Below are 13,358 nucleotides of genomic sequence, written 5' to 3'. Positions count from 1 at the left end.
TTCCCGGGCTTCTCTGTCTTCCTCACATGCATCATTTCTCATTATTCAGTTGTTCAGTCATGTCCAACTCTACTTGACCCCCTGGCCTTTTGTCCATGGCGTTTGCTTGGCAAAGATACTAGAGAGGTTTGCTATCTCCTTCTCCAGTGTGCCCCCATTGTACAGATGAGGAACTGAGGCAAATAAAAGTTAAGTGACTTGACCAGGGTCACACAGCTAGTAAATGTCTGAGGCCAGACTTCCTGATTCTAAGATCTATCCACTGCCCCTCCTAGCTGCCCTATCGTTTCTTCTAGCTCAGCAACATTCCATTATGTTCACAGACCACATTTTGTTTAGCCATTCCCCAACCAGCAGACATCTACTTTTGTTCCTAGTTTTTTGCTGCATGTGCCACAGTGAATGATTTGGGGTCTGTGGGGCTCTTTCTTTGACGGATCCCTGGGTCGAAGGGTGTGGATATTTGCATCACTTTCCCAACATAGCTCGACATCACTATCCAGAATGGCTGGGCCATTTCACAGCTCTGCCAACAATGCATTAGTGTGCTGAGCCTCCCACAGCCCTCCAGCATTGAGTGCTTCTCTGCCGATTTCTGGGTGTGAAGTAAGCCTCTGAATGGCTTTGATTTGCTTTTCCCTTGTCAGTAGTTAGCCCTTTGGCATAGTCTTTCACAGTCTTGTTCACAGTTTGTAACTCTCTTGAGAAGTATTTGCTCCTCTCTCGTGACTACTTCCCAGCTGGGAAAAGAGCAGCTTTCGTCTGTTTGCCATCAGGCAGCCATCGCCCCAAAAGCACAGAAGACAAATGAGAGTTTAATGGGAGGGGCAACATTTAGTAATGCTTCACAGTCACAGCCATTTGACTAAAAGTTGCTTGACACCAATTCCTGGCTTCTCTCTTTGTTTAGCACATAGTAATGGAGGGAGCAATCTAGGAGTCCAAGGTAGACCGGGATTCAATTCCCACCTCAGAAAAATACTCACTGTGTGACCTTAGGCAAGGATTCATGTCTATAAAGTGCTTTGCAAACAGTGTGGTGGGACAGACATGTCTGCTAAGGCTATTATCACTTTTGTTTTGTTTTTGGTGAGGCAATCAGGGTTAAGTGACTTGCCTAGGGTCACACAGCTAGTAAGTGTCAAGTGTCTGAGGCCGAATTGGAACTCAGGTCCTCCTGACTCCAAGGCTGGAGCTGTATCCACTGCGCCATCTAGCTTCCCCTGCTGTCATCGCTTATGATGACTACGGAATGGAGCAGAGAATAATTGCCCTGCTTTAGAGAAAGTACAGTGTATCATTGGGAATTCAAAAAAATGTTTTGTTTTCAAAATTCTCGTCTTGGAAACCCATTCATTCCTGCCTCCCACCCCTTGTTCCAGTCCCCATCTCTCCTCTTTCTCTCTCTCCCCAACTCCCCCTACCCGCCATGATCTGGATCTTCCCTTGGTAGTAGCAGGGGGGACATCAGGGCAGAAGGGCCGTGTGTGTCAGCAGGCAGGCTTTGGGAGGGACATCTTATCCCCCTCATCCACCAAACACATCTTGGACTGCTGTCGTCATCCACCAAGCACCTTCCTAGGCACACACTCCCCTGGCACTGATCACCTCTGCTTGAACTAATCACCAAATGCCCTCCACACTAGGTAGTCTGGTCCTTGCACTGGCAAAGGAAAATCGGGAGCTGCTTCTTTCTAAACATGGTCAAACAAGTTTCTTCTGTGCTAATGAGTAGTTTGAAGCTGTTCTTATTCTGAGTTATAAAAGGAGATTTTTCTTATTTCACAAGCTGCTCACTTTCATGAACACACCAAGCCTCCTTTTACAGAGCCTTTCATTCTGCAGGACATCCCCAATTAAAGAGAAGCTGGTCGGTTTGAAGTTTAAACAAGCCTTATTTATTAAATTGGTAAAACCGTGCCCTGGCTGAGCCACCCACAGGCGCAAGGGTGCTGGCAATAGCAGCGGAAGCAGGCCACGCCCCCAGTGGGGAGGGGAAAGAAAGCAGAAAATGCCGGTGGCGTTCCCGGGCTTGGGCTGGATTGTTTTTTAAAGAAGATTTCAGAAGAAGAAGGTGGAGTTTTGCAACCAAGAAGGTAACTGATCACTTTGGGTACCTGGTGCTCTTTTGCCCTGGGCTTGGCCCTGTGGCCTGGCCCTTGCAGCTCTCCTGCTGAAGACTGGTTTTGCCAATGACTGGAGGTGAGGCAAGGTCAGGTTCCTCTGAGGACACACACATATATACACAGGTACACACATGCACAAATACACACATACTCACACACAACACAGGTACACACATACACAGAGATATGCACACACAATTACACACCCACAGATACACATGTACTCACACACACATACACACACGCACACACACATACTCTCAAGAGAAGAATCTGTTTTGCATTCAGATCCTGCCAGGAGGACTGGCTGGGTGTAGGTGTATTGAGGGGGGTGGGCACCTCTAGTGAAAGGGCCGCTGAGCCCTCTTCAGGGCTGCTCATCCACCTTCGGTGTCCACCTGCCCCCCAGCTCTCGCCTGTGGCTCCAGGAAGCTGCAGCCTGTGCGGCAGCTGGCCGCACCCTGGTAAAGGGTCCTGGCAGATGGGCTAAACCAGGTTGAGGGTCACCAACAGGAACTCATTGGTGAGTTAGGGGTTCTACCCCATGCATGTGAAGACCTCCCTCTGTGGAATGGGCAGAAGAGAACAATGTGTTCCAACAGCCTGAAGATGCTGACGCGGGTGCCAGGAGCACGCAGAGCTTGGTCAGGTACTGAAGATGCCAAGGATACTCACTGCATCCCCGCCCTTACCACTCATCCTGACTTTGCCGCTGGACTTTGATGACTCAGGGAGACAGTGAGGCTGGCCCACTAGTCACAACGTCACCCCGTAAAGTCAGGGGTCCTCTTTGAACGGAAAGGACGAGCCACCAGAACCACCTCAGTGCAGCGTTTCGCACTCCAGGCATGGAGGCCAGGAAGATCTGCACTCGCTGGGGCCCAGGGTCCGCTCAGTGAATCACATTAAACAGAACCGTGAACCTTTGCTGGGGAGTCTGGCCCTCCGCTCTTCCCTTGGTGATATACCCCCGGGCTGAGCACTGTCCCTCGGCCAGCCCTTCAGCCTGTGCTGGGCCACGTCACCCCTCCATTCTTGGTCACCAGAAAAGACAAGCATCTTCTGCTCGATGAGGGCCCTGCTGCTGGTGCCACGCATGTGGCTGGTGACTGTGGGCAGCCTTGGGCATCTGGAGAGAAGGCTGTTTTGGGATTCTCACCAGGGGCTTCAGGGCATCACCTACAAGGCCACACTGACCCTTGCTCTTCTTCAAAGAGAGAGGAGATGGTAGGTTAGCTCTGGTACCAATGAGAGAAGCCTGAGAAGATGGGGCTGGTGCCCTTCAAATGCACAGATGTTCCCAAGGGTCCGGCTTGTCCCTGATCTAGGCACAGTCCTGGGGGACTATGAAGAAGAAAAAGGAGAGGCCGTCCCAGGAGAGCGAAGGCCCTAACCCTAACCCTAATTGCACTCTTTCCCACCTCTGTACCTTTGTGATGGGCTGGCTTTCCCCTTCCCTGGACCATCCTTCTTCTGAACCCTGCCCCCACCTCAGAATGTCTGCAGCGTCATCAGCTGCTCTGGCCTGAGGCCTTTCCTGATTCCCATCTTCATGTCACTTACATGCATGCATGCATGTATGCATGCATATGTGTAGGTGTCATCTATGCATCTTTGTGTCTCCTTATGTGTGTATTGGCTGCTTCCCTCATAGAACATAAGCTCCCTGAGGACAGGAACTGTTTTGTTTTTGTCCTTGTATCCCTAGTACCCAGTCCAGGGCCTGGCAAGATACAGATGTTTAATAAATGTTTGTTGATAGGCTGATAGAACCTAACAGTTGAATAACTGAAATACCAAGGGCTGTGAGAGCAGAGGAGGAAAAGGGCACCCCAGCTGGGGAGGAGAGGTCATGGGGAGAGCTCTGGGAGGAGGCGGTGGTTAGCCCTGGGCCTTGAAGGCTTGCTAATGGAGGAAAAGGAATTTTGAGGATGAAGATGCAAGTCAGAGGCAGGAAGAGGGGATGAGGCCAGTGAGGAGTCTGGGAGCAGCCCCTCTGCACAGCCAGCCCCACCATTTGCTAGGAACAAAAGTAGCAAGAGTCATTATTATTGGCTTAGACACCAACCGCGATGGAACTTGAACCCACAATAACAGGGTGCATTTCCACAGTGCCTGGCAGGTGCAGAGCTTTGGACAAATGCCCTTCGTTCCATGTTCTGGGTGGGTGTACTTGTTATCACCATTTTACACATGAGGAAACTGAGGCTAGAGAGGTGAAGTGACTAGGCCAGGGTCACCCAGCTGGTCAGATACGAGATGATGACAGAGGAGTTACCTTGATCATCTGGGATAAAGGACCATAAAAAACCCAGTGAAAATCCGAATGCTGTTTCTTTCCTGTTTTCCCCTTCCCTCTCTTACACTTGACAGATAGCATCCCTTTGCCCCAGCAAACATGTCCCAGCAAAGCCAAACAGCCCCTCTTGAAAGACCTTGGAAAACAGCTGCCACATAAAACCAGTTACCCACACATACTCCCTCACACACATGCACACATACACACACACACACACACACACACATACACATACAGTGCACTCACACATACATACGCACACATATACACATGCACACACATACACACACACACACATTCACACATGCACACACATGCACATGCGCACGCACGCACACACACACACGCCTCTCTATGACCCCTATGCCACCACTTGCATCTGAGCTGCTCACCTCTTCTCTCCTCAGTGGCAGGAGTGAGCACCTTCTGTCTGTCCCTTTCTGTGATAGAGGCCAGTGGAGAGAAGATGCCAGCCAGGAAGGGTGGGGAAGGGGCAAGGCCTGCATAATTCACCAGCAGCATCACTGGGGAAACAGGAGAGCTGCCAATAGACTCCCAGGACAAAAACCCAGAACATGATCTAGAGGAACCTTGGAAAGCTTCCAGGACAAGGCTCCTTTCAGAGAGGAGAAAACGAAGACTCCTAGATGGGAAGGAGCTTCCTCAAGGTCATGGGGAGGCAATGGCAGCAGCAGGATTAGAACCCAGGGTGCCTGATCCTGGTCCATTGGCCTTTTTACTACACCTCCTCACCCTGCAGAAAAGATCAATAGCTCTACAAGAAAAAAATAATTGAAACACACTGAAGTTTTGCACAAGAGTAAAAAGAATTGGGGTTAAAAGCAAAGTGAAAAGAGAACACCTGGTGAGTGTCCAAGTTTGGTCCCCTTGTCCACCCAGGGCAGGCTGGCTGCTGGGCGTCTGCCCACCCGCCACACCTAGCTACCTTTGCTCAGGGTGCAGGAAGGGCCGCCCTTCCCACCAATTGCCCCAGGGAGCGGCTCTTCCTCCCTCCCTTTCTCCTTCCCCTCCAGCCCCAGGGGATTAGCGTTCAGCCCAGCAGCCGACCTCAGGCCTTTGGAGCTTGGCTTTTGAAATGGAGCCCTGAGGAGGAGTGGTGATCCATGTCCCCTTAACCTGGAGTCTGGATTTTGGAGATGACTAGGGCATCAAGCTCCCCTCCTCTGCCAGACCTGAGTGGATGAGGCGCCAGAGATCTGTCTTCTCCAAAGGTGAACATCATATCCCATAGGGCAGAAGGAAAGTGGGCGGGGCAGGCCTCTGCCTCCAAGCCTTTAGTCTTTGCTGTACCATGCCCACAAGCTCACACTTGATCAGATGCCTCCCTCCGCATTGGGAGAAACCCTCAAGCAGCCTGAGGAGGGGGAGGATCCAAGAAGGGTGGATGTGTGTCTGTATGACACCCTTCTGTCCAGGCCTTGCATAAAGAATGAGATTTCAGTTGGAATGTAGCAGGCATCCCCGAATGGACAAGAGATGCTATAAATCGTCATAGATTTCTGATTCTCCCGGTAAAGTCTTTAAAAAGTCTGCATCAGCCATCAGCCACATGGAATATGCACCCAAGTTAAAAGATCCAAAGGGACCTCACCAATCCTGGTTGCAGCACCTTTGACAAATGATGTCCCAGGCTGTGCTTGAACACTCACAGTGACAGAGAACTCACTTTGGAAGAAGTTCTGATTGGGAGTAAGGTTCTTTTTTATATGAAGTCCAGATCTGACTTGGAACTCTTCTTTTGAAGCAGCTCTGCAGTGGAAGAGCAGTGGATGTTGGGACAGGCGTCCCTGGCTAGAATCCCAGCTTTGCCATTCTTTCTTGATGGGATCGCTTTCTCTGAGTCTCAGTTTTGTGATGCTCTAAAAATTTTGAGTTCCAAGTTCTCTCCCTCCCTCTCTCCACTGCCCTTGATCAAGAAGGCAAGCAACTTGATATAGCTTATACATGTGCAGTCATGCAAATAGTTATGTATTAGTCATGCTGTGAAAGAAAAAGACCGAAAGAAGAAAGAAGAAGAAGAAAGTTTAAAATAGTATGCTTGGATCTGCATTTAGACCCCATCAGCTCTTCCTCTGGAGGTGGACAGCATTTTTCATCATGAGTCTTTCAGAATTGTCTTAGATCATTGTATTGCTGAGAATAGCTAAGATATTCACAGCTGGTCCTCAAACAGTGTTGCTATTACTGTTTACAACATTCTCCTGATTCTGCTCATTTCACTTTGCATCAGTCTGTGTATGTCTTTCCAGGTTTTTTTGAAACCATCTTGCTTGTCATTCCTTATAGGCCCAATAGTATTCCTTCACAATCATATACTGCAACTTGTCCAGCCATTCTCCACTTGTTGGGCATCCTCTCAATTTCCAATTTTTTTGCCACCACAAAAAGAGCTGCTATAAATATTTTTGTACGTATAGGTCCCTTCCCCTTTTTTATAATCTCTTTGGTATACAGACCTAGTAGTGGTATTGCTGGATCAAATGGTATGCACAGTGTTATAGCCCTTTGGGCATGGTTCCAAATTGCTCTTCAGAATGGTTGGATCAGTTCACAACTCCACCAACAGTGTCCCAATTTTTCCATATCCCCTCCAACATTTGTCATTTTCCTTTTCTGTCATATTAGGCAATTGGATAAGTGTGAGATGATATCTCAGAGATGTTTTAATTTGCATTTCTCTAATCAATAATGGTTTAGAACATTTTTCATATGGCTATAGATGGCTTTGATTTCTTTATCTGAAAACTACCTGTTCATATCCTTTAACAATTTATCAATTGGGGAATGACTTATATTCTTACAAATTAGACTCAGCTTTCTATATATTTGAGAAATGAGACCTTTATCAGAGAAACTTGCTCTAAAAATTTTTCACGGTTATGATTACTGTGTATTTCTTTCCATCCTAGCCTTTTCCCTTTATCCTTCTCTCTCTCTCTCTCTCTCTCTCTCTCTCTCTCTCTCTCTCTCTCTCTCTCTCTCTCTCTCTCTCTCTCTCTCTTTCTCTCTCTCTCTCTCTCTCTCTCTCTCTCTCTCTCTCTCTCTCTCTCTCTCTCTCTCTCTCTCTCTCTCTCTCTCTCTCTCTCTCTCTCTCCCTCTCTCTTTTCTCCTTTTACCCTGTCCTTCCTCAAAATTATTTTGCTTCTGACCTCCCCCAATCCACTCTCCCTTCTATCAGCCCCCCACTTCTTTTATTCCCCTCCTCTCCTACTTCCCTGTAGGGTAAGATACATTTTTATACCCAAATGAGTGTGTATGTTATTCCCTCTTTGAGCCAATTCTGATAAGAGTAAAGTGCAAGCTTTGACTCTCCCACCCTCACCCCACCATCTTCCCCTCCACTGTAAAAGCTCTTTTGTAGCTCTTTTATGTGGGAAAATTTACCCTATTCCACCTCTCCCTTCCTCCTTCTCCCAGTGTATCCCTCTTTCTGACCCCTTAATTTTATTTTTTTAGCTGTCATCCCATGATAGTCAACTCACATCTATGTCCTCTGTGTGTGTGTGTGTGTGTGTGCGCGCGCGCGTGCACATACACACATTCCTTCTAACTGCTGTAATAATGATTAAGTTCTTAAGAGTTAAAAGCATCATCTTCCCATGTAGGAAGGTGAGCAGTTTAACCTTATTAAGTCCCTTATGATTTTTCCTGTTTACCTTTTTATGCTTCTCTTGAGTCTTGTATTTGAAAGTCAAATTTTTTATTCAGCTCTGGTCTTTTCATCAGAAATGCTTGAAAGCCCTCTATTTCAATTGAATGTCCATTTTTTCCCCTGAAGGATTATACTCAGTTTTGCTGGGTAGATGATTCTTGTTGTAATCCTAGCTCCTTCGTTTTCCAGAACATCATATCCGAAGCCCTCTAATCCTTTAGTGTAGAAGCTGCTAAATCTTGAGTTATCCTGACTGTGGCTCCATGGTATTTAAATTGTTTCTTTTTGGCTTCTTGCAATATTTTCCCCTTGATCTGAGAGCCCTGGAATTTGGCAATAATATTCCTGGGAGTTTTCAATTTGGGATCTTTTTTCAGGAGGTGATTAGTGGATTATTACAATTTCTATTTTACCCCCTGGTTCTAGGATATCAGGGCAATTTTCCCTGATAATTTCTTGAAATATGGTGTCCTTTTTTAAAAAAAATTATGGCTTTTAGGTAGTCCAGTAATTCTTAAAATTATATCACCTCAATCTATTTTCCAGATTAGTTGTTTTTCCAATGAGATATTTCACATTTTCTTCTTTTTTTCATTCTTTTGTTTTGTTTTGGTTTTTTATTGTTTCTTGGTGTCTTATGGAGTCATTAGGTTTCACTTGCCCAATTCTAATTTTTAAGGAATTGTTTTCTTCAGTGAGTTTTTGTACCTCTTTTTCCATTTGGCCAATTTGACTTTTTAAGGAGTTCTTTTCTTTGGTGAATGTTTGTAACTCTTTCCATTTGGCAAATTCTGCTTTTTTTAAAAAAAAATTTAATTAATTTATTTTGAATTATCAACAATCACTTCTTTAAAGCTTTTGAGTTTTAAATTTTTCCCCCTCCCTCTCTACTTCCCTCCCCAAGACAGCACGCCATCTGATATAGGCTATACATATATATTCCTATTAAACATATTTTGCACATTAATGATGTTATAAGTAAGAATTAGAACCAATAGGAGGAACGACCAGAAAGAGAAAACAAAACACAACAGAAGAAAAAAAAACCAAACAGTATGCTTCGATTTGCATAGTTCTTTCTTCTTTGTGGATAGCATTTTGCATCATGAGGCCTTTGGAGATGTCTTAGATCCTTGTATTGCTGCAAATTCTGCTTTTTAAGGAGTTCTCTTAGTGTACTTTTGTACCTCTTTTGCCGTTTGGCCTATTGTGGTTTTTTTAAGGTATTATTTTCTTCGAGAGAGAGAGAGAGAGAAAGAGAGAGTGTGTGTGTGTGTGTGTGTGTGTGTGTGTGTGTGTGTGCCTCCTTTACCAAGTTGCTTACTCTCTTTTTCATGATTTTCTTGTACCACAATCATTTCTTTTCACATTTTTTTCCTCTACCTCTCTTATTTGATTTTGAAATCCTTTTTGAGCTCTTCCAGAAATTCTCTTTGGGCCTGAGACCAATTCACATTTTCTTTGAGGCTTTGGGTATAGTGTTTATGACTGTGTTGTCTTCTTTTGAGTTTGTGTTTTGACCTTCCTTGTCACCATAGTAACAGGTTCTTTTTTTGTCTTTTGCTCATTTTTTCCAGCCTATTTCATGACTTTTAACTTTATGTTAAAGTTGGGCTCTGCTCCTTCAAGCTTTCTGTGTGGCTGTTTTTAGAGCTAGCTTTGGAGGTCTTTCAGTTTTTGGTTCTTCCATGATCTGAAGAGAAGTGTGGCCACTGCTCTCCTGGCCTGTGCTCTGGTCTTTGAGTGACCACAAGCACTCTCTGTTGCCCTGGAACTGTGACCAAGATCCCTAATCCCCTAGAGTCACGTGCTCTGGTGTGTTATTGCTCCTCCCCATTCTGGGACTGTGAGCAGGAGTCACACATGGCCAATGCAACAGAGTCTTACACTCACTTCTGGCAAAAGGTCCCTCGTAAACTTCTTCTGACCAATTGTCCAACTCCCTTACTGTCTGTGGGCTGAGAGCCCCAAAGCTGCTGCTACTGATTCAGTCACCCCCAAGGCTTGCTGCTGGCTTGTTGGGGCTTGGCTGTGATGGACTGCACTCCACCCTCACCCCACTGAGACAGACTTTTCCTGGCCTGGAAAATTGTTTTACCTTGTTCTTCTGTTGGTTTAGCCACTCCAGAATTCATTTTGAGGTGTTATTTTAAAGTTGTTCAGAAGGGAATTTGGCAGAGCTCAGAAGAGTCCCTTCTTTTACTCTGCCATCTTGGCTCTGCCCTCCCAAAATCCTTTTTTAAAAGGCCCCAGAGCCCAGGTTAAGAACCCCTTGTTAGATGGACAGCCTATAGGGCTTTTGTCTGAATATATACATTTGTGGCAGACAATACAAATGGCGAAGGAGAGCCTTGCATTCTCTGGAGGAAAAGAGCCACCTGGAGCACCTTCAGAAAACTGCAAAGCTTCCCTAAACAAAGGCCCATTTTTAAATACCGATAGCCTACTGGGGGGAGGGGCTATCTCTGAAGAATGAAAAATGAACTCACACAGAAGGGCAACTGGTAAGTGTGGATGGGCTGTTAACAAATAGCAGACTTAGAAGAACTAGAGTAAAGGATGCCATCAGGGAAATGTGTGAAATGAAAAAGGAGGTGGCTAGTCATGTGGTAAGAAATGAGGGACAAGAAGACAAGTTGAAGGCTCTGTCGACACCCCACAGAAGGCCCCCAGCATGTCAGGGAACCTTCTGTGGCTAACTAATGGGAACATTTGCATTCGGGTCCCACAGACCGGGCAGGCATGGATGATTGTGAAGGCAGCTACAGAGTGCAATGGATAGAATGTTGGAGGTGGAGTCAGGAAGACCTGACTTCAAATCCTGCCTCAGAGACCAACTGTGTGACCCTCTGTTTCCTCATCTGTAAAATGGGAATGATAATAGCACCTACCTTCTGAGTCCTAACTCTTCCAGAAGACTATCTGCTAAGGGGTGGTAGTAGGGAGGGGCTGATACCTGGGAGAGCAGCCAGGTCCCTCTTGAATGGAGGTGAGACTTCACTGCTCCACCTTCCAATAAGAGGGGCAGAGGGGCGGGACGAGGTGGGGGACCCAGAGCTGATGGGCTCTTACAGGATGAGGCGCTTCCAAGTCCCAGACTAGGATAGCCAGGTGGGCAGTGCGGAATTAAGCGGCTTGCCTGTGGTCACAAAGGCAGGACTTGAACCCAGGTCTTCCCAACTGCAAGATGTCTTCCACCCACTGCACCATGCTCGCCCTCCCAAACTACATTTCAAACACACAAGAGTATTCACAAATACTTTACCTGCATTGTTTCATGAGATACCCAAAGCCCGCCGGGCTTTATTAGCTGAGTTCTGTCCCCATTTCACTGATGAGGAAACTAACTGACCATACAAAATCACAGAGCCAGGCCTGAAAACCAGGAGTTCTTCCAGGCTCTCAGTCTTCTGCGCTTTCTTCCATTTGACCAAATTATCTTTAGGGGCTTTGCTTTCTCTCCCCTCAGTCTAGGGGGAGGAGACCCTTAAGCACTTCTCCCCACCTGTGTCCAGGCCGGCGCACTTCGTCCACAGCAGGGATTCAGTCAGTACATCACAACTAACCGCATCAGTGCCGGGACAAACCTTTTAAGAACAAGTTGTTTCGGTGTCTTCTTCCACAGCCTTTTGTCATCCACGACATGGAGACCCTGTGCATGGCAGAGAAGACACTTGTGGCCAAGCTGGTGGCCAATGGGATCCAGAACAAGGAGGCTGAGGTGCGGATATTCCACTGCTGCCAATGTACCTCGGTAGAGACTGTCACGGAGCTGACAGAGTTCGCTAAATCGATCCCTGGCTTCTCGAATCTAAACCTGAATGATCAGGTGACTTTGTTAAAGTATGGGGTCTATGAAGCAATATTTGCAATGTTGTCATCAGTAATGAACAAAGATGGCATGTTGGTGGCCTACGGAAACGGTTTCATAACCCGCGAGTTTCTGAAAAGTTTAAGAAAACCATTTTGTGACATCATGGAACCTAAATTTGATTTTGCAATGAAATTCAATGCCTTGGAACTGGATGATAGCGACATTTCCCTTTTTGTGGCTGCTATAATCTGCTGTGGAGGTGAGTCGTTTTAAAAGTTAGTCTGTGATGGGCTTCAAATCTGGCGAATGGTACAATGGAAAATAGACCATTCCGTTCTTTTTTAACCCTTCCTTGGGAAATTGAAAAACCTGCACTGACTAAGCAGCGATAGACATTTCAATAAACACAATTAAAAAGTGAGATCACACACAGACGTGACGGCTCACAAGGGTTTGGGTCTTTTCACATGGAACATGAACAAAAACCTGTTTTTGAGCCTGTTTGCCTCTGATCTCTTCTCATGGGTCTGTTTTGGTGCTATTTGATTCTGTTTAGTCTGTGCCAACAGGGCTAAGGGATTGCCCGGGGTCCTCCTACTAGGAAGCATCTGAGGCCAGATTTGAACTCTGGGAGATGAGTCTTCCTGAATTGCTGTGCACTGTGGTGCCGCCCAGCTGCCCCCAACAACGACCAAAGTCCGCGTTTTAGCCTAACTCTTGAATCTTACAGTCACACTGTAAAAGTCTCTCTATTTTTAGCTCTGTATTTTTCACATGAATTATGATCTCCATGGCACAATGATATTCCCATCTTGCCGTATCACAACTTATTGAACCGTTTCAGACCCTACCACCTCCTCCTGTTGTCTCCCTCTGCTGGAACATAAGCTCCTTGAGGGCAGCCCTGTCTGCTTTGCACCGTGCCTGAGCCTTCCTCTTTTTTTCCCCCATTCATGCATGAGTGCACACAGCCCTTTCCCATCATTTTGCTATCACAAATCAAGTGCTATGAATACTTTGGTGCAGATGGGTATAATGTCCTTGGGTAGGGGTGGGCTATATAGTCCTGGTAATGGGATCATTGGATCAAAGGGAATGATCTGTGGGCTAATTTCATTCCCCCAACTTTGCCAACATGTCTGTTTTTGCTTACTGCCCAGCTAACTGAGCTACTCTCTCTTTCCCAATGTAATGGGTATAATTTGGTTTGGTAAGTTTTTGACTTGCATTTCCTGGTCAGAGCAGTCATCCAGATGGGCCCCAAGGATTTTTCTTGGAGACCACATGTTCCCTTCCTCTTCTCATCTTCTTTCCTTGCAGAGTGGGGCTTTAGCATTCTAACAGAATGGTTTGAGACAGAGATTTCTCCCCCATATTTCTCTCCTCTCCTTAGATGTTACTTTCTGCTGCTAACCGTAGTTAAAAGCTGATGTGCCTTCTCGGTGT

At 46.3% G+C, this 13,358-nt stretch overlaps 1 protein-coding gene across 2 annotated transcripts in view; it reads left to right on the top strand.

The window, feature by feature from the left end:
• PPARA (peroxisome proliferator activated receptor alpha) overlaps positions 1 to 13,358 on the top strand; it is a 62,851-nt gene that overhangs the window by 38,395 nt on the left and 11,098 nt on the right. For both annotated transcript variants that reach the window (XM_020977462.2, XM_078148127.1), the window contains exon 6: positions 11,724 to 12,171. In XM_020977462.2, coding sequence (XP_020833121.1) covers positions 11,724 to 12,171 — 448 coding nt within the window. The remainder of the gene's footprint in view (positions 1 to 11,723; positions 12,172 to 13,358) is intronic.

This window comes from Phascolarctos cinereus, unplaced genomic scaffold, assembly GCF_003287225.1.
Source record: "Phascolarctos cinereus isolate Bilbo 61053 unplaced genomic scaffold, phaCin_HiC Scaffold_1;HRSCAF=81, whole genome shotgun sequence".
Lineage (NCBI taxonomy): Eukaryota > Metazoa > Chordata > Mammalia > Diprotodontia > Phascolarctidae > Phascolarctos > Phascolarctos cinereus.
The sequence above is the reverse complement of the archived record's forward strand: the minus strand, read 5'-3'. Positions and strand labels throughout refer to the sequence as shown.